Source organism: Mauremys mutica, chromosome 22, assembly GCF_020497125.1.
Source record: "Mauremys mutica isolate MM-2020 ecotype Southern chromosome 22, ASM2049712v1, whole genome shotgun sequence".
NCBI lineage: Eukaryota > Metazoa > Chordata > Testudines > Geoemydidae > Mauremys > Mauremys mutica.
In genome coordinates this window covers 6,375,589-6,395,359 of record NC_059093.1, presented here as the reverse complement: position 1 = coordinate 6,395,359, position 19,771 = coordinate 6,375,589, and the positions used below count along the sequence as shown (strand labels likewise).

Genomic DNA, 19,771 nt, shown 5'->3' with positions numbered 1-19,771 from the left:
CTTCATTGGATCAATTCTGATTCATGCCAGCTGGGTGTACTGAAAGCTGTGTAGTCTTGAGTAGGATAACCCTTTCTGCCCTCTCCATTTTTTTAGATCTTCTCTCGCTATTTGCCTCTGAAGTATTTAAAAGCAAAACTTATTCATCCTATCTTTGTATGGGTGATTTGGGGAGGACAGATAAGGCAGTCAGAATGCATGATGAATTCCTTTATCAGATGTTACCTCCACAGGTATTATAAATGTGCATATGTCACGTATGTAGGTGAGAAACGTGACCAGCTCTAGAGACAAGATACAGGAATTCATCATGCCCCTTTGACAGTTTTACCTGTCCTGTGTCCTTTAATCTGGCTCCCAGGGGTTTTAGTTTAACATTCAAAGCTCACTGAGCTGCCATGCTTTTTTTAAACAAATCAACCTCCATAAAAGGACAGTTGCTCAGGCAGGTGTTTTGCTTGTGCAGTTGACTTGTGCATATATGTATATTTCTCTCCAACTTCACAAAGTGTAAAAATGGGCAAAAGGATGCTGCTCAAACTTCCCAAAAATCCACTTTTGTGCTGAGTCCAACACTGGAAACTTGCAGCTGAAAATGAGTTTTGTTTTGTTCCAGAAATGTAGACATTTAAGAGGTTATAATGGAGCCTTATCCATAAATTTGCATTAACAGCTAAAGCTATTAGAATTTCACTCTTCTCCCTGCCTTATGAAATACAGGAAAATTGGCAGGCATTTGTTTAGAGTATTATTTTTTTACTGTAGTCCATTTTTTGAACAGTAAATAGCGAGCAGGGACATTCATACTGACAAAGTATTAGCAAACTGCTGTGTCTCAACGGGATTACAGCTAATCCTCTCAGCAAGGCCATTTCTGTAACTAGAATTGTATATAAAATCTGCTCTGGAGACCATGTTAAACTGCAGTCCCATTTAATGGGTTTTGTTTCCTGCAATCAGACTGGAAGATTGTTTAGGCTGCCTTGCCCTCCACAGTTAAGACTTAACTGAACTCTGCTAATAGGGTTTGACAACTCCACAGCTAAACTCTCTGAAGGGAGCAACAGCAAGTTTGATGTATTTTGCCATCAAACTATGTGTCTGTGGCAATAGGTTGTAGGGAGGCAGAGAGATGTGAACTATAGCATGGAGAAAACTCATTGGGCATTAGACTGAATTGTTCACAAATGAGTTTATTCACACAGTAACATGGGCATTCTCATGTTTGTTACCACATTATAATTTTAATCGTGGAGTCAAATTATGTTTGGGTGGAGTCAAACCATGTTTTTAGTCCCTACTTGCCACTCTGAAGGATTTCTTAGTTGTTGGTTAGAGGTTGACAGTCATACTTTGGACCTTTTTCACATCACAGATTTGAATAGCTCTCTGTGTGGGCCCTTTGGCAGGGGAAAAGCTATTGATTCACTTTAAAGCAAATGGCCTTCAGATCACAAGACTTAAAAGCAGCAGCCTTTGAAAATGAAACTTTTGTATCACCCTTCAGGTTTTTTTTTTAATAAATGCAGCTTAAACAGAATAGACCAGCACACAACACTTTATACTGTGGAGTCAGATCACACTGACCGAGAATATTGCAATGGCTACATCCACCAGAGGTTCTCAAGCTGTGGTCCGTATGCCACTGGTGCTCTGCAAAGAAATGACTGGCCATGTGGTGTTGGCTGTCCTCATCCATTTCAGCTGCTAAATTGCACTACAAGACAGCAAATATGTTAAATACTTTCCATGTAAGAAACTATTATTGCTACAGGGATATTAATTTTTTTTCAAGTGGGAGAAGCAGAATTTTTTCCTTGAAAAGGGGGAAGTGCCAGAGCCTACACAACATCCACTACAGTGATGGGTGGTAGCATAAAAATCTATATAGATGGTCCATGGAATCACATATAGGAAGGGAGGTGTCTGAGATACTCCTAAAATGTGACCTACACCCTGGAAAGAAAAAAATTGTCAAAATATCAAACAAATCCAAAGCTGTTCTTTGTAAACACAAACACATTCTACTACAAGCACAATATGGATAGGTCTTCAAGTCATAAGAATGGTGGAAGTATTTCCCTAGATCTACATCACACAGGCTGTTTGAAAACATGTTGGTTTTCAAAATACTAACGGACACTTTGTTGTAGATTAACTGTTCTGCAACACATTTTCCCCAAAAACGTTTTTTTTTAAAATCATACAGGAGACCCAAATACCTTTTTTTTCATGTGAGAATTCTAGCTAGAGAACCCTGCCTTGGGGCTGCCAGTTCATTAGATTTTGTTTGTGCATTAATTTAGTATTGATTAAAGTCTAACTAATACCATTAGTTGGCACAACAGGGACTGAAACTGCAGTGTGAACTTCTCCATTATAGCTCTGCCCATGCATCTCAACTCTGCTACTCCACTCCTGCCCCTTTGCTAGTTCTGATCTGCAGCAGCCCTGGTCTGCCAATGCATGTTAAAAATGGAGGAACAGAATCCCATATATGAAGGGGAGCCAAAACCACTTGGTGTAGTGAACACTGGGCCCTAACTAATTTCTCTAGTAGAATCTGAATCTAGAGCTCCAGCTTTAGGGTTTTTTTTCTTTTTTTGGGGGGGGTGTGTGTGGGAGGGGGAGTTGCATTATCTTACTTTGATAGCTCAGTTTTTGTCCCATGTGGAGTTGGAAAAGCTTGAGGTGTTCAAGAAGGGCATAGAAAGCCATTTTCAGTATTCAAGTCTTGTTTTATAAACACTCATAACAATGAAAGTTTAGCTACTATTTTCTTTCAATAGATTCAGAAATGTATGAAGTGATAGTCAGAAAATTACTTGGTAAATATTGAACTTCCTTATTCAACAGATCTGCTCCCTTTATTCTGAATCATATCAGCTGACTTTACTAAAATAAATTTGCTCTGTTTTTGTTGCTGCTGCTGCAGCATAACTAACAGAAGGCAAACTGGTTTCTCTTCTGGGTTGTACACTGGTAGCAGAATTGTTAACTAAGTGTCCATTGCAGAACCTTTACTTTTGATGATGCATTTGCTAGTGGAAAAAACAGCTTAACTCTCAGATCCCAGACTGGGTTTGCAGGCCATCATTTTATTTGTAAACAGACCAAGTTTGTCAGTCACTGCAAGGAACATGAAGCTCACTATGCCATTTTACAATGCTGCTTCTCATGGTATGGAAACAAGCTAAATTCAGGAAAAGCTCTCTGAAACTTATTCTCATTCTGTACCTGTCTTGTAACATCAAATCTCATCTATAGCCCTGTGTTAACAAATAAGTTGCCAGAGCCTTCCCAATGATTTTCACTCACCAATTAGGTACTGGTGTATCCCTGCTTTTGTTCTCTTTCCTGATGACAGCATAACAAACATTAAATCCTTATTTATTAAACATATTGGGGGCAGGGGGAGACAAAAAATAGGCACTGCTTGACAGCAAATAGGATGGAGTTTAAGTGTGTTAGCTCAATCGAGTTAGTGTAATGTAATTGAAAAGCCCTCTTATTGTTCTTTAAGATGTTATCCACCCTGTTTCAGGTGGATAACAATCAATTTTTAAAAGAAAATTTGGATTTGTTTAAATTTTTTTTAAACCTGATTAAAGTTAAATCTGATTTTAATACAAAATATGCTAAGGCCTAAATTTATTATAATCTCTTTAAAGGTTTAAATAAAAAAATGCTGAATCCATGAGCTTCTATCAAAAACTGTGAGCTAAAGGCTGCTTTTCTATATAAGGAAAGAATAAGGGGGGAATCTTAATTTGAGATCAAGCTTTATAAATATGGCACAATAGGTCACGCTAAACAATTTAAAAGACCATCTCATTTTCAGGAGACTTAGGCAAGTGGGTAAATTAAGTTTCAGTCACTTTCACTTAAGCATATTTGAAAACTTGCCCAGGCTGGTCTGAAATAATCAGTTTAATTCACTCACTACAGTTAATCTCCGTTTAACAAATTGTTTAGTTGTATATATGAAACATATTTTGATAAGAGAAGTTTAAGTATCCAGAACATTTCAGGTAGTTTTGTTTAATCACCATAAACTTTATATGCTGCTTTGTGTGTTTAATTAAACTCCAGTTCCCATCCTAATGCAGCTTGACACAAATCATGAGCAAAAATAATTATCTAGTAAATAAGCAATAAATCATTCACGATTTTCAAACATACCTAAATGTACAGTTGATAAGAATGAAATAAGCTATATAATTGCTTAAATAAATGTACATAGTTATAATGTACTCTTAGATAGCAAAAAATGTACCAAATCTAGTATAAAGGTTCTATTTAGTTGTAAATCAACATGTTTTAATGGTTATTAATCAGTGAGAATGTGCCTCTCTAAAAATATCTGAAGTACAAATGAAAAAGTTTATTAAAATCAGTGATTTGAATTGAGACTTGCCTATTGGTGATTTAACTAGCTGATTTAAATCAATCCACCCTGGGCTGAAGACATTTAGCAGGCCATGTTGTAGCTAGAGAGGTAGCATAGGTTACAAGAAGCTAGCTAACATGCTTTCAGGGTTGTTAGCCTGGATCTTACATAAGCATTGAGAGCCTTTCAGTTTTGGTCACCTAACTCAATTGAAAGCCACACGCTTTGCCTGTCAAGACAGGGCTGTAGGGCCCAGCATTTTGCCTTCAGTGCAGATTTAACTGCTGGAGGTTGTGTTAGCAATGCCTCTAGCAAGGCCTCAGGTGTCACTAATGCTTTTCTGTTTTCACACTCCCTTGTGAAGAGGAGGCTGATTGATCTGTCATGCATCCTCTACCCTACAAAAACAGTGGCAGGAATCAGTTGCATCCCTGCATTTGACATTGCTATCTGACTCCTCAGAGGCCCGGCTACTAGCTGTTAAATTCAGGGAGAAGGCACACAAAGATTGGTCATTTGTTAGCTTTTCTCCTGTGTTTAATAACTAGGAAGTTATGCTAGTTCTACAGAATGGCCAACTGAATTCCAGTGTGTAGTGGGAACATCTGCACTGTGCTAATGCTGCTTAGCTCAGGACCATATGCAAAACTTTCATTCAAGTTTATAGCATTGCAAGGAAAACTCAGTCAACAGGGATGACTTTCCCCATATTATTATAATACGGACTATAGTTAGGGACATTTACATTTTACCTGTTGAACAAGAAGCAATGCTTCTGCCACGTGGTGTTGGCATCTCATTGACCACTGAACTGTTCTGTTACTGTCACAATTACATTAGTTCAGTATTAAATTGCACCAGCGGGAAGTGCATACAAAAGCCCCTTCTTGTACTCTTCAGTCAGGACTGCAGAGACACACTAGCAATCCCTGTATTTAAAAAAAGCAATCCATGAAATCAGAGTGTCTGGTGATGATGGCCCTTGTAGTTAATGCTTTGCACTGCCATGCCAGAAAATAGTCTGTCTCGTTCCTTGGGTCAGTAGGAGCACCTCATATCACCCAGTGACCCCTAAATGACTAAGGAGCAGCACAGATGGACTTCAGAGGGCATCTTCCCTTGTCCATGATCAGAAAGAAGGTGCTTACAACTTGGTGGCTTGCAGGAATGGTGTGAAGGAGAGTACAGGGATTCCACAGATTCAGAAATAACCTTGCTCAAATGGGTTTTAAAACAGGTTGGAAATGTTATGCAGGAAACTCGAGAGTTTAAGAACGGAGAAGTTTAAGAATGAAATTGCAAAAGATATTTGGAAGTGTCCAGAATAAAATTGAATCCCAATTTACTCTAGGTAAAGCCTGAATGCATTCTTCCCCTTCTAAGTTTATCCCCGAAATATCTATCATTTAGCATTGTGCAGCTGTGGAGGTGATGAACAGACAACTCCAGCTGTCCATGGTTATCACTCCAAAACATGACTCAGCTTCTACCCAAGCAGGACTGGATAAACTAGAGAATTTCAGTTTTACGCTGAAGTCTCCTTTCCATGCATCCAGAAAGCATGGAAATGAAGTAACTCTCAGAAACATACAGATCTTTTAGCCAACCAGACAGTCATTTCTCATCTGGAAGGCTGTGTGAATCCTCCATCTGGGCATAGCTGAATGCCTGCCCTTTTCCTAGGTCTAGTGATCATCTGGCGTATGGGGTGCTCCCCACTCTAACCCTTATCCAGGTATAGACATTACATTCCCAGACTAGGTAGTGAGAAAGCAAAGTCCACAGAGATGTGTGGGCAATTGGCCCAACCCCAAACAGCTCAGCAGTTAACTAATTATGAAGTTAATCTGATAAGACTAAACTCTGTAGAGAACTACACCATTTTGTAAAATTGCAATTGCTTAAATGTCTGGGGATTAGTGAAGAGCAGGGAGGTAATTATCTGGTTGGAGGGACTTGAAATGAAAATGTAGAAAAGGAAAATTCAGGAGCAAAATACCTCACAGACTCCCATGGTTGGAAAGCTCCCTCTGAAGGGTTTGGAGAAGATTCACAGCACTGTACATAATAAAAGGCAAAAACATAATATTCAATGTTCAGTATTAGACCAGAAGAGAGGATTCAGTTTTCTCCTAACACCACCTTAAACCAAGAATGAGGAAATATTATATCCATGAAATGTCAAACCCAAGGATGCCTCTTTATTCTTTCATCTTTTGTCCAGACCATCCCTACTGAGCTAGACCATGGATGGGTTCCTGAACTACACTTGAACTATTCCCTAGCCTCCACTGAAAGAGATTCCACATCTTCCCTAGGCAATTTGTTCCAGTTCTTAACTACTCTGACAGTTGGGAAGTTTTTCTTAATGTCCAACCCAAACCTCCCTTGCTGCAATTTAAGCCCATTGCTTCTTGTCCTATCCTCAGTGGTTAAGGAGAACAATTTTTGTCCCCCCTCCTTGTAACAACCTTTTATGTATTTGAAAACTTAAGTTCTCCCTCAGTTTTCTCTTCTTCCACACTAAACAAACCCAATTTTTTCAGTCTTTCCTCATAGCTCATGTTTTCTAGACCTTTAATCATTTTTGTTACTCACCTCTGGGCTTTCTCCAAATCTTTCCTGAATATGTTAAGTCTACTTTATTATCTTAGAAAAACAGACATCTCTTATTTACTAGATATCTAATTTTTTACTCATGACTTGTGCCAAGTAGTATTTGTATGGAAATTGGAATTAATTTAAAAGTGCACAGAAAAGTTTAGAATCATTATGAGTTAAAAATCTTACCTGTGCTGGATACATAAAAAATAAGTATCAAAACTGCATTTAAAACATACTATTTGTTAAAGGAAGTGTCTGTAGTTAATGAATTGAACTAAATGTTTCAGATCACCATGTCCATCAAGATTTTTAGTTCTAATAGATCTCATCCTCACTCTCCATTTTTATTCGTAGATTAGGAGAACACACTTCCTTGCTTTTTCAACTCAGTTTCTCAGTTTTGAACGAGCTGGTAATTGAACTTGAACTACTTGAATAAACAAATGAAAAAATATTCTCTATGTACCTGCAGAAGAAGCTACTTACTGTCAAAAGCCAATTTAGCACTTCAACAAACTCTGGTTCCAGGTGCTTAGCCAGTGACTTCCATCAGTTTACTGGTTTGACTTTCTTTAAAACTCCAGCAGCAAATATGAACTGTTGAATTTTTTTATTTTAAATTTTTATTATTGTAAATTTAGTCCTTAACACAGGTTGTCATAAAGTTACATTAAAATTGAAATTAAGTGGGCTTATTTTGAAAAACAAATTTATTTTGTTTAAATTTTTAAAAGTCCATTTAAAATAAAATGGAGGCTTTTTAAAATGATTTTTATCCACCCTGATCTTGGCAGAAGAAAAAAGTAGCAGCCCAGGCCAGTCTTACAAAAAGAAGCTGCTTATGGCTTCTAGGGTACTTTAGAGACAGAAGTATTTTTAATACTGCATGAAGTACTGACCATAGTATGGTATGAACACAGGCTCCATCTTTGTCCAATTCACTATTAAGGAATCAAAATGTAAAATTCTGAACAAACTGATGATGTTCATTTTCCCTTGCAAGTCCCAGACACCCTCATATCAGCTGGACTGAGCAGACACAAGATAGGAGGAATGGAGCTTTAATGCAAATGACCAGTTAGTTCTAAGCATGAACCAAGGAAGGACATGTTTGCTGATTCTTTGTGAAATACACTTGTTTGGCCATTTTACAGAGCCAGTGCAGAAATTAAATAGGGCAAACTTGGTCTTACAAATGCTTGTTTACCAGACTCAATTAAACAGCCGACAGACTGAAGAGAACAAAATTAACGTTTCCTAAATGTAAATATTTTGTGGCTAAGCCTGAAGCAGATTTTATGAGACACTGACAAGAATAAGTGTTACGGAAACTAAGACTTACTGTTGGAATCTCTCAAGTTAACTAAAAATAAGGTGGCCAGTGATTCCACTCTTCTGGAACCTCACTTTGCAACTCTGAACTGGTCTCTGATTTAAATCAGAGGAGTTCGCAGATGACACTGAATATCCAAGCTGCCTTGAGTCAGTCTCAGTCTGTGTCCCACAATATAGAGCAGAGATTTTACTCTTCAAGGAACCTCTATGCTAGTAATTGAATGCAGTCTCTTCCTTTCCCTGTGGCATTTAGGTAAACGGCTGCTTGCTCGATCCCTTGCCCACTATGGTGATTAGGAAAGGATGCCAGTCGCTGCCTACTAGCATGATGGAAACCTCTATTGATGAGGGCATAGAGACAGAAGGCGAATCAGAAGACGATCCCGCGCAGGCATTTGCAGCCCTCCAAGCAACCCGCTGTGGGAAAAGACGTCACACACTGGCGGAAGTGACCAACCAGCTTGTCATGATGCCAGGCACAGGTACATAAATTGTAGAGGTCTCTGCAGAAGTTTAAGGCTCCAAGAGCCCCGCTTGTTACATGCTGGATGAACACTAGCTTGGTTTGTGTCTTAATAAATAAAAAGCTGTTTTTCTTGATAGTTAATTTGAGGCAGATACGAAGACAGGGAAGCAAATTCACAGCTGGCCTATGCAAGCACCACTGTATCCAATCGAATGGCAATGTAGAAAGGGTAGCATGCAGTTTAAATGAGTTACACTTTTGGCATAATTAACAATCCCAACATATTTAATTTCCAGGTGATGCTTGTGCCTAGAAAGAAACACTAGTTTCTCTGGCAGCCCAATGCCAATGTGGGGATGCAGCAATGCCAAGTTGGGCTATGATCTTGTCAGCTCTCCCAAGTTGAACAGAATCTAGACAGTACTTGAATGGGAAATTCCTCAAGAAAACGAATGTGGTGAAGGAAACAAGATTGGTGACTTAATGGCATTCTACCAGAGTCAGTACTCAGAGGTCTTAGTGCAAGGCTAAAGCCCTCAGCTGTTGTCTTTTAGCAATTATAGAGCCAAGTTCATAACCACATCTAACCATTCAAGATTCCATCACACTTCTGCAAGTGTTGGTTCCCACTAACCCTGCTAGGTTCCAGTTTGGGTAATTCTATTCTGCCTCCCTGAATTCCTACAGCAGTTTCATTTGGATGTGGAATGCACATCTTCATGTCCCCAATAGTTGTGTAATGTACCTGTCCACTGTAAATGGCTTCTGTGTTTCACCCCAGTGGTGAATGAAGTGATTGCTTGAAAAGCGCTTTGGGAGCACAGTATCCTTGCTAGCAAGCCATTTAACTTATTTTATCCTTCAACTTAGTATTAAAACCAGGGGTGTGACCCCATTGCAGTGCTGGATATATTAGTGTTTATATAAAGCTTGCATTTTTCTTACACTTCCTTCCTCCGTGCCAGTCACTGGAGACAGTGCTGGCAGAAATGGCTTGAACCTGTGGTGCTTTGCTAAATTACTGCACTTTTCATTTAATCTGGTACTTATTTCTCACAGGGAAAGTCTACTCCTTGGATGAGAATCCATCTTTGGGCAGCATTGATTCAGAATATGATATGGGATCTTTTCAGAGGGATCTTAACTTCCTGGAGGACACTCCTACACTGAAAGAAATGGTGCTGGCCAACCAGTCAGCACCCAGAATGACACCCCCTTTCATAGGCCTGAGACCTGCCAATCCAGCCATGCAGGCACTGACCTCCCAGAAACGAGAGGCCCACAACCGCTCCCCCGTCAGTTTCCGAGAGGGGCGCAGGGCATCTGACACATCCCTCACACAAGGTAACTGTTTCACTGTTGTCATGAGAAGTTACACACAAATGTAGTACCATGTGTGCTTTAACCCAAGCTTTAGTGGCGAAATATGGCTCAGCTGGGCCCTGCCAGGGTTCAGCTGGCTGTGCTGACTGAATAGCAATAGCTTTGCTGATATTGTTCTGTTTGACTTTTGTCTAGGAATTGTAGCATTTAGACAGCACCTTCAGAATCTGGCACGAACCAAAGGAATCCTGGAGCTGAATAAAGTCCAGCTGCTATATGAACAGATGGGATCAGAAGAAGAGCACAACCTAACATCAACTGTTCCCCACTTGCAGAATCTCGTAAACAGCCCCCCTCAGGTGTGTGTTAAGCACTGATAATGTGTTTGGTGCAGTACAAGGTACGGGCAGAAACAAGCCCCTTCCTCGAAGAGACAGATAAAGAGGAGAGGAGATGCATTGGGAGACCTAGAAGAGACATTAATTTAGAACTTAAATTTGCTCCTCTCCCCATCACTTGCATAGTGGAGGGTAAAGCAGGTACTGAGCTCCTGTGAGTTGGTGTTTGCCAGACTTGTGGAACCAGTGAGATGGTATTCTGGGCTCTTCAGATCTAACAGATTGTTATTTTGTCTAGAGGACCTGTGTTTTAGATGCATATAGAACTACATTCTGTTCTGCCACAGTGGAGTTACTGTGCTGTAACAGAACTGACCTCCGCCTGTCATTTTAAAGGTGGTTGGTGGTACATCACTTGGTCAGCTTTGGCCTTCTTTTGCCAGACAAAAGTCCAGCTAGTTGCTTCCGTTTTCCTTTATTTGCCTGTTTGTAATAAAACAGGAGACAGCAAATGTAAATAAGTGCCTTCTATCTTTTCTCATTGGGCCCACCTCCTCAGGGGAATAATCAGCATGGATGGTCAATAGAACCTCTTGTACTCCTTGCAAAATGTTCTAGAGACTAACTTTGAAGCACTGATAATCCTGGTTCTTTCTCACAATTTGCTATGAGATTTAGATGCCATTCCTCATTCTCTGGAAACCAAAAAGTCACAATCCATTCGGAAGAATGTGTCATTAAGTGTGACATGTCCGAGCTCAGTTGTGGTGCTAACCAATGAACTGTTCTCTCTCCAGCCACATAAGCAGCTATCGTGCCTGTTGGAGACACCCACTGTGTGTGTAGCTCTTTTAAAAATTCATATCAAAAGCCTTTTGTCTTTGGTTTTAAAACTCTGAAAAGAGGCAGACATTCACAGGGTCAGGATCACTGTCCTGGTGCCACTGGAATCTGAGAGCAGATGAGTCAGAAAATACCTTGTATTTCTCCAGGTTAGTCAATTGTGTGCCTTTTCTATTATGTGGCATAGAGGAAAATTCTAAACAATCGTATTTAAATTCTAAATAATCCTAAATGAGCAGTGAGCCCTGCAGATCAAGTGGCACTAGAGCCTCAGTCACTGCAACTATGGAGATCTGTGTAAGCAGCTCCCTAAAGGGTTTAAGCAGAAAATGTAGCTTCTGTCTGGAGGAATTAAACTGTGCTCTTACCTTCTCTTCCCAGGAGGAAGCTTCTCAGCAGCAGGAGACTGTATCCGCCTTCCCTAATGGCGTGCATCCACAGTTATTATCCAGACGGCAGAGCTTAGAAACACAGTACTTGCAACACAGACTGCAGGTATGTTGCCTTCCTCCACAATGTCAAGCCAGCCATTGATAGTACACACCAGTGTAGCCAGTTATTTTCAATGAGAAAAATGGTGGATAACTAGTAAAACAACAAATTCAAGTTACACCGTGTCTAATAGGGGCTCCTTTGGTTGCTGCAGCTACTGCTTCTGGTTTTCCACTTTCTTAGCCAGTTACTTATGTGCTAATTAGAGGCAAATGAGAGTAACAAGAGTTCAGTGACAGTTCTTGGTAGCGCCTCGCGGTTGCATTCCTTTAAAGGAAATGTACCAAGATCTGGTTTGGGGAGTTATCCGAGGAGCCTCTGTCCTTTTTCCATCTCAGAGTAACATTTTTATTTTTATTTTTACTGGTTTTCTTTTAAGAACACAAACTCTGCAGATTCTTCCAGCTTGTATACTAAAAATTCCCACAGAAGTCTAACCTCTGAGAATGTTTGAAATCAATTACAGCTACCAGTTAGTACATAATCATATCTCTAATGTAGAAACAGACCAACATTTTCAAGTGTGCTTGAGCTCTGAGTGGTTCAGATTATTTTGGATATCCAACTTGAGTGACTTTGGGCTTGGTTTTTCAGAATGCAGAGTACCTCCAGCTACCACTAGCTTCAGTTATAGCTGAGAGTGATTACTTAGTCTGAAAGCTGTTTGGGGCAAATACTACCTTTTACTTACATGTGCCTAGCACAATAGGATCCTGATCCCTGACTGGGGCCTCTAGGCACTACCAGTAACTGGTGGCGCTGGTGCTAGATAGGTTAAAGTTGGACGTCCAAAACTTGCACATCCACTCTTGAAAATGCTGCCCCCAATCTCTTAAAAACCCTCACGTTGTGTTAGGATAAACAAGTACTTCCCCAGCTGAGACTTTATGGGACAGTTCAGTCTCTCCTGGACTCTCATCCATTTAAAACAGTGCATTTCATTTCACATTTTAAATCCATCATCTTTTGGTACTGTTGCAGAAACCCAGCCTGCTGTCAAAAGCCCAGAATACCTGCCAGCTGTACTGCAAAGAACTGCCGCGAAGCCTGGAACAGCAGTTACAAGAGCACAGGTGAGAAGCACCTGGCATTGGTCACTGTCAGAAGACAGGATACTGAGCTAGATGGACCTTTGGTCTGACCCAGTATGGCCGTTCTTATGGTTCACAATCTGTGTAGATGAGTAATTTGCATGCAACTTCCTCCCAGGAGTAATAGGAGAAGAGCGACATTCTTGGGACAGGCAAACTCATCTAAAAATCTCTATGAACACAGTACTAAGGCCCTTCAGGTTTTGCCAATTTCACCCAAATTTTGGCTTTTCAGGATCTGAGAATTTTTTGCTTATGAGGCCAAGCTGATGGGCCGGCAAGGTCAGCCGGGGCTCTGTCCAGGGAGGAGCAGGGTGGTGGGGGGTGATACTCACAGGGTGCAGCCTTCTGCTACCCTCCTGAGTCCAGCCCTATGGTGTAGCCCTGTTTACTTCCTCTGTGCAGTGGAGGAGAGCGAGACTGACAGGGAGCTGGGTCTCAACAGCCACCACTGCCTGACTACTGCAGTGATGATAAAGGACCATAAAAGTTTGATTCAGCAGATAGTGGTGTGTCCTTAGCTTTCTTTAGTGTGCAGAGATTCTGTGAGCTGGGGGCAGTGTGCCTGTACTTCTGTACTCATGGTTTCCAGTGAAAATTTCTGTACCATGTATTGCAGTATTTATGGTAACTCAGAACATGAATGATGTGGTGTCTCAGAATCCCTGCAGTCATTTGGGTATTTCCTGCCTTTTTTCCATGACCAGATAATTTTACCACAAAGAACATGATGAATTCCTGTAAGCCAGGCTTTTACAGACATCAGAAGGGACAATCAGTTAAAAATGAGTCTTCTCTAAAACTGTCTTGCTTGTTGTCATGTCTACAGCAACAGAGTTTAGATTGGAAGAGATCTTTGTCTCTTCCCCCCTCTCTTTTTTTCCCTTTTTGTAACCGGTTTCACTGTTTTCTCTGTGTATTTAAATTGCCAGGCTTAACAGCAGTTAGAGAAAACTGATACAAAAGCAAGAAGAGCGAGGGTATACAAAGGCCTGTATAACAGTCAGCTAAAAACTGGCTCTGGTTTCTGTGTGAAAGAGCCACAGAGTTGAAGGTCAGAAGGGGTCTGGCCTTACAGCCAGAATTAGACAAAAGTATAACAGCACTCAGGAGACTCAACTCGTGAGTGCCAGAGGCAGAGAACAGGCAGGACGAAGGTGCACCAATGTCCAAGGCCCCTGCAATGACAGGGGATTGATGTAGTGAGACATATCCACGTGTCTGTAATCCACAAACACTGGTAGAGGGACTTGAAATCTTCACTTGCTTTCTTGTTGTTGTCCCTTTATATCTGGAGTGAGCATCAAGAGTGGCTGTAGAATTGAGAGGTAACACTGACTCTTGCTTGAGGGCTAAGGCTGACAGTCATCCAGAACGTTATCTTGCTGACCAAAGCAACTTCATGTGCTTTTTCATGTCTTAAAGAAAAGATGGTTGTGTTTAAGGAAATGTAAACTACCTAAACTAGGTGAGCTGGGATCAGTCTTGTACCTCCTTTCCTATCTACAATTTTGTTTGAAGTTGGGATGTTGATTAGTTAATGAGAATTTTTTATGATCAAGCACCCTTAGCATTTTTGTGGGGGTGAAGTGTGGCTTTTCAATAAATTATTCCTGCTGCATTGCATAGTGCATAAGGTTCATTTATTTGCCAAGCATAGTCTAGTTTTAATAGTTTAGAATACTTCATAGTCTACTAGAATATGTCCTGTAACGTTAGCCATGAGAGACTTTACTGCATTGTCTCTGCTATTGCACCTTTGCTAAGAAGCAGGGAGAGACATGTTGAGTGTGCAGATTAGAAAAGTGACAATTAACAAGGTTCAATTGTAAATGAAACCCAACTAGCAGTTTAGGGACTGGCTTTCTCAAAGGAACCCAATGTACATTTCACCACTCTCCTCTGCCATTGCTGTTAGAGTGATTAGCAGACAAATCTCACTAAGTATTAATATTTCAAAGACTGAAAATAATTCCTGTTGATGTCCTTGATTCAGGCTGCATCAGAAGAGACTCTTCCTCCAGAAGCAGTCCCAGCTGCAGGCTTATTTTAACCAGATGCAAATAGCCGAAAGCTCATACCCAAGGTCAAGTCAACTGCCACTTCCAGGTGAGGAGCAGCAGCAGCAGCCGCCAACACAGTTCAGCCTGGCACAGCCCTTGAGCCCTGTAATGGAGCCTTCCTCAGAACAAATGCAATATGACCCTTTCCTTAGCCAGTATCAGAAACTGCAGCTGGAGTCATTGCCACCATCACAGATCCACAGCTCACCTGGGCTGCCATTGCAGATTCATGTGCAACAGCAGCCGCCACCGCCGCCGCCCTTACAATATTCCTATCAGACTTGTGAATTGCCAGTGGTCACCTCTTCTGAGCCAGACTACCCAAACCAGTGCCAGTATTCCATGAACCCAGCCCAGCAAAGCAATGTAGCATCACCAGACAACCAGAGGAGCTCAGCACCTCATGAATCTCAGTCCAACTATGAGGCTTTAGCCCTTTCAGAGTTGCCAGGACTTTTTGATTGTGAAATGATGGAGACTGTTGACCCACAACATAGTGGCTATGTCTTGGTGAATTAGCCACCCTGCAATGTTCACTTAAGAATGGAAGACAGGTGAAGTGAAGGAAAAGCATCTGAATTTTCATTTTTGTTCCAACCCTAAAATTCATGGCTTATTTTCCGACCCTTGACCTACTGAGGGATGTAAAAGCCACCTGACTGGTACTAGCCAGGGATGACTAAAAGCTACATCGCCATTGGTTCATCCTGTCAGTGCTATGCCACAAACCCCGTGGCAGGGGCTGGAGATGGATACTGCAATTTGGTCGGACGAACCAGTTTGCAGTGAAGGAGATTACAGATGTCGTTTTAAAGAAAGAAAAGGGTCCCTTCCAAAGACTGGATACTCTGCTAGCATCCATCCAGTACCAGATGAAACCTGCTAAAGATCTGCAAAAGAAAGGAGATTGAATGAGTGATACATTGTACTTCTTGGCAATAAAAGCAATATATTTTTCATTGGAACTCAGACTTGGGTAACCTGAAGGCAAATCAAGAACTCATGAAACTTTAGTGCATGGTGGATTTAAAGGAAAGTTGCACTTTGGCATTGAAATGTTGGTTCTAAGCTACTGATGTTGAATTAGTCCACAGTAAGTCTCAGAGGACACCAGGTGTTTCTCCAACAGACTCCACATCCTCCTGCTAGCAACAGCATTTCCCCAAACTTGCCAAAAAACTTCTAACTGCCCATCATGGGAAGTTTCTGGAACTTTGACAAAATGATACACTGACCTAGTCAAAAGAGAGCTAGGTCTGATATGGGGCACTGCAGTGTTTTTAGAGGCCTCTGAATGGGGTACAGAATACTCCAAAGGTAAAGGATCAGTTAACAGAGATGTGAAAGTACCAAGAGGAGGTCTGCAACTGCAGCAAATGACATTGTCAAAAAGGTCAGCCAGGGTAGCATTAGAAATCAGCCCTTTGTGCGGACAGCCTCTTGTGGAGGCCTCTGTCTTGGAGCAGCTGTGGTCACTGGAGAGGATACATCTGTCCTCTGTTGCTTTTTAAAAATAACTATTTTGAATTTACAGTATGCGTTGCTGGTGGTTTATTAAGCTTTGTATATTTGGACAATTTAGGTTTTAGAACTTAAGGACAAAACAAAATGAGCTTAAAAACCCCATGTGAAGTGATAGTGCTGTGCCTTTTTGGGTTCTTTATCAGATTGTATGCTTTTTTTCCTGAAGAAAGTAGACAATACCCCATTTATATCCATGCTAAAGCCAAAGTCACTTCAGAGCATGTGTTCCACCATGTGGAATACAATGCAACTTCCTTAGTGTTTTGATTGCTCATCTATATGTGAAATGTTAAAAGTATTACAGCAATATTTAGTGTCAAGAACTATTGCTATATTAACCATTTCAACAGATACTCACTTTGAGCAAGCACTTGAGTCCCCAAACCCTTGCAGTTCACAAAATGCCAGACAGAGGCTGGGCTTTGGATCCATAGAAAGGACAGGGGTAATCACTGTAATGTGGGTTGTCTCCAGTGTTTAGCCCTTTGTGAGCAGATGAACACACTAAGCACAATGCAAGTTCTTTAAAGCACAAAGAACAGCAGAGAAGCAGGTACTGCTTATGAAAAACACCTTTTGATGTCAAAGGTTTTCCCTTTTCATTAAGTTCAAAGTGAGGAAAGAGGCTAAATATACTAATAGCTCCATCTGTATCTATCACTACACAGTCACCAACCTTGCGCCTGAGACTTTGCTCTCAAACCAAAGTTTTGTTGCGAGTTCCCAACCCCACCAAATCACTTTACACTGACCCACAGGCAAGTTCTACAGTCACTGTATAAAGCACCAAGGCATTGGACTGAATTGGTGGTAGCAGAAGAGAGAATTCCTGATACACTGAGAAAAGCCCAGTCAGTTTATAATCAGATTTTCTGACCAACTAATGTCATGTCATAAACAGTTATCAAAGATCAGACTGCAGAACCATTTTTCCCCTTCAGAGGAATAAGCAGTCAGCACACAGAGCAATAATACAGTATTTACATGGCAAAGAAAAAAAAATCTAGTGACTATATATTAGTCATCTTTAAACAGGAAAAAGTTCAGCACTGCTGCCAGCAATTGCCTTATTTCCTAGCATGCTAAAATCTGACTGACCTGTGGTGTTTATACAGCACATTGTGTAATATTGGTCACTAATCCACTTGTTGTGCAGTCAGATTTGTTCAATCAAGGCTTTGTATTGACTACACCTTGATTCCAAAGCCATTGCTGGGGGGCAGTTTGAAATCCCATGTAAGCTAAAGCATGGAATCCCAGCTTAAAGGTTGTGCCCACCTACCCCCTTCTTTATGGCTAGATGGCAAAGAGGTCCACGAATGCTTTGCTGTTGTAACATGGGCTCCGACATGTAACCACCGACCTAAAGACTCTTTTAAGGCCACTTAATGCCATCTGCATAGAAACCTTTATACTGGCATCCCATCCTCATTCATGGACATGCCTGTGTGAAGGGGTAAAAATCTTCACACAGCCCCTAGGTCTTAAGTAACTTGTAGAGAGCAAGCAACTGGCAACAACACTGCAGGGGAACAAAGGGCCAGCCCAGTGGAGTCTAAGCATCTCACCAGGGCAGGTGACCACACGCAGCAAGAGGCCACCTAAAATATTAAGCAAACATTTGTGCACATACAAGGCCAAGCTCAATACCCAGAGAGCTGCATGAGGGAGAAGCAAACGATGGATATGGAGGTGTCTCCATAGCATGAACAATCAATTCAGAAGCCCAGTTCTGCACAGGGAGTTGAGTTACAAAACATGGCCTGCCCCTTTTCTTAACTATTTCCACAACAAACCCTACCACCCCCTACGTAGTAGGCTGACATGGAGCAGGATTCAGGGGCACAGAGAGCAGAATTATTGTTGTGGTTTGATCTCAGTCATTTTAGTGATTTCTTTACCAGAGGGTCCCAATTAGTTTAAACTGCTGAGTTTTGGAATGCAGGTATCTAGGGAGCTAAAGAGTTTTGAATGTTATGAACATGAAGTAGCTTAGATCTCCCTCAACTAACAGCCTGTTTAACATTTCATGTCATTTTCTTTAGACTAAAACATTTCTAATGCCACACTAGACTATTTTGTGGGCACCACTTGTTGTATTCATGCTACTTTGAAGTGGCTGCTTTTGTTCAAGTCTGTTGTGCCTAACATTAGAGGATTGTGTATACTACTGTATAGTTAAGTATTACCTTTAGTATGTTGTATTACAGGTTCCTTTGAAGAGACTTTGGTGAGATGTATATGGGGTAAAAATTTCATATGGAGAAAAGTGCAATATGTGTGTGTGGTACGTTCTTTAATGTATTTTTTTAAAGAGTTAGAGGGTTTAGTCTTTGCTTTGGGATAAATGCACTAGTTTTGTGAGCTCCAGTTGGGCAAGTGCATCTGTAGTAATGACATGCAACTAGTATCCTGGACTCTGTAAAGCAATTACAGTGTATTAATACAAAATAAAGAGTATGTACATTTCATTTTTAAATCTTTAGTGAGCTAAAATGGATTCAAAAGTTGTTCTACACTATAAGCTTAGCAAGCACCATGGTAGCATTACCGTTAAGTTATTCTAATGGCAGGCTGCAGCTGAGACACCAAGATACAAATAATGAAAAATAAGCATGTTTCTATTACCAGTGTTGGGTTCTCTGGACTGTCTTTTTCAAGATGGTACAAAACACAACTCCGTTTATTTCATATAATTGATCTCAGAAGACAAATGTGAAGGAAGAAAATGTATTAATAGCCTCACACAATAGCTCCACTTCTATATTACATGCAACCCATTTAGCATGGCCCTGATCTCAGTATCACCCATTCACAGCACAGGCAATGTTTGCTTAATGCAGCTGGATCACCAACAGACTACACAGATAACTGAATAAGGAAAGTAGTTCTTCAAAACCCGTTTCTTAGAACAGAAGACTAAAAGCATAGGTAAGTCCTAAGCTATTCAGGGAACACTGACCAACAAATCCAAATGACTTGAAAGCAGCAGTTTAGTGTAGGTTACATAATGCTAGTTCCTATACTTCCCTGATTTTAAAAAACCTCTTTCTTAGTGTTGAGCACAAGAAGAGATTGGGTGTGGCCATAGATGTTTGCTATTAACATTGATAGAATCTAACTGTCACAGTTCACCTGCTGAACCACTCCCCTCTCAAACCCATTGTAAAAGAGTCATCATTTGGTTTTGATCAGGAAAAGGATTCAGTGTTAAAGCAGATTGAGGAGAAAAACAATTTTATATCAAAATTAGAAGTTATTTCTGTTTTGCAGAACACTAGAACAAGTCTTGTTTTGCAAAA

At 40.7% G+C, this 19,771-nt stretch overlaps 1 protein-coding gene and 1 long non-coding RNA gene across 3 annotated transcripts in view; one reads left to right on the top strand and one right to left on the bottom strand.

Annotated features, from left to right (window-relative positions):
- SIK2 (salt inducible kinase 2) overlaps nucleotides 1–18,948 on the top strand; it is a 105,394-nt gene extending 86,446 nt beyond the window's left edge. For both annotated transcript variants that reach the window (XM_044996808.1, XM_044996809.1), the window contains 6 exons: nucleotides 8,583–8,811; nucleotides 9,855–10,139; nucleotides 10,314–10,477; nucleotides 11,681–11,794; nucleotides 12,773–12,864; nucleotides 14,879–18,948. In XM_044996808.1, coding sequence (XP_044852743.1) covers nucleotides 8,583–8,811; nucleotides 9,855–10,139; nucleotides 10,314–10,477; nucleotides 11,681–11,794; nucleotides 12,773–12,864; nucleotides 14,879–15,464 — 1,470 coding nt within the window. In that variant the 3' untranslated portion in view covers nucleotides 15,465–18,948. The remainder of the gene's footprint in view (nucleotides 1–8,582; nucleotides 8,812–9,854; nucleotides 10,140–10,313; nucleotides 10,478–11,680; nucleotides 11,795–12,772; nucleotides 12,865–14,878) is intronic.
- LOC123354686 lies at nucleotides 1,267–11,880 on the bottom strand. Its single transcript, XR_006574814.1, has 4 exons — nucleotides 11,668–11,880; nucleotides 6,390–6,448; nucleotides 5,143–5,319; nucleotides 1,267–1,717 (listed from the first exon to the last, which is right to left on the bottom strand). It is a non-coding gene; the product is annotated as an uncharacterized LOC123354686 (long non-coding RNA).
- Nucleotides 18,949–19,771: the final 823 nt, after the last annotated feature.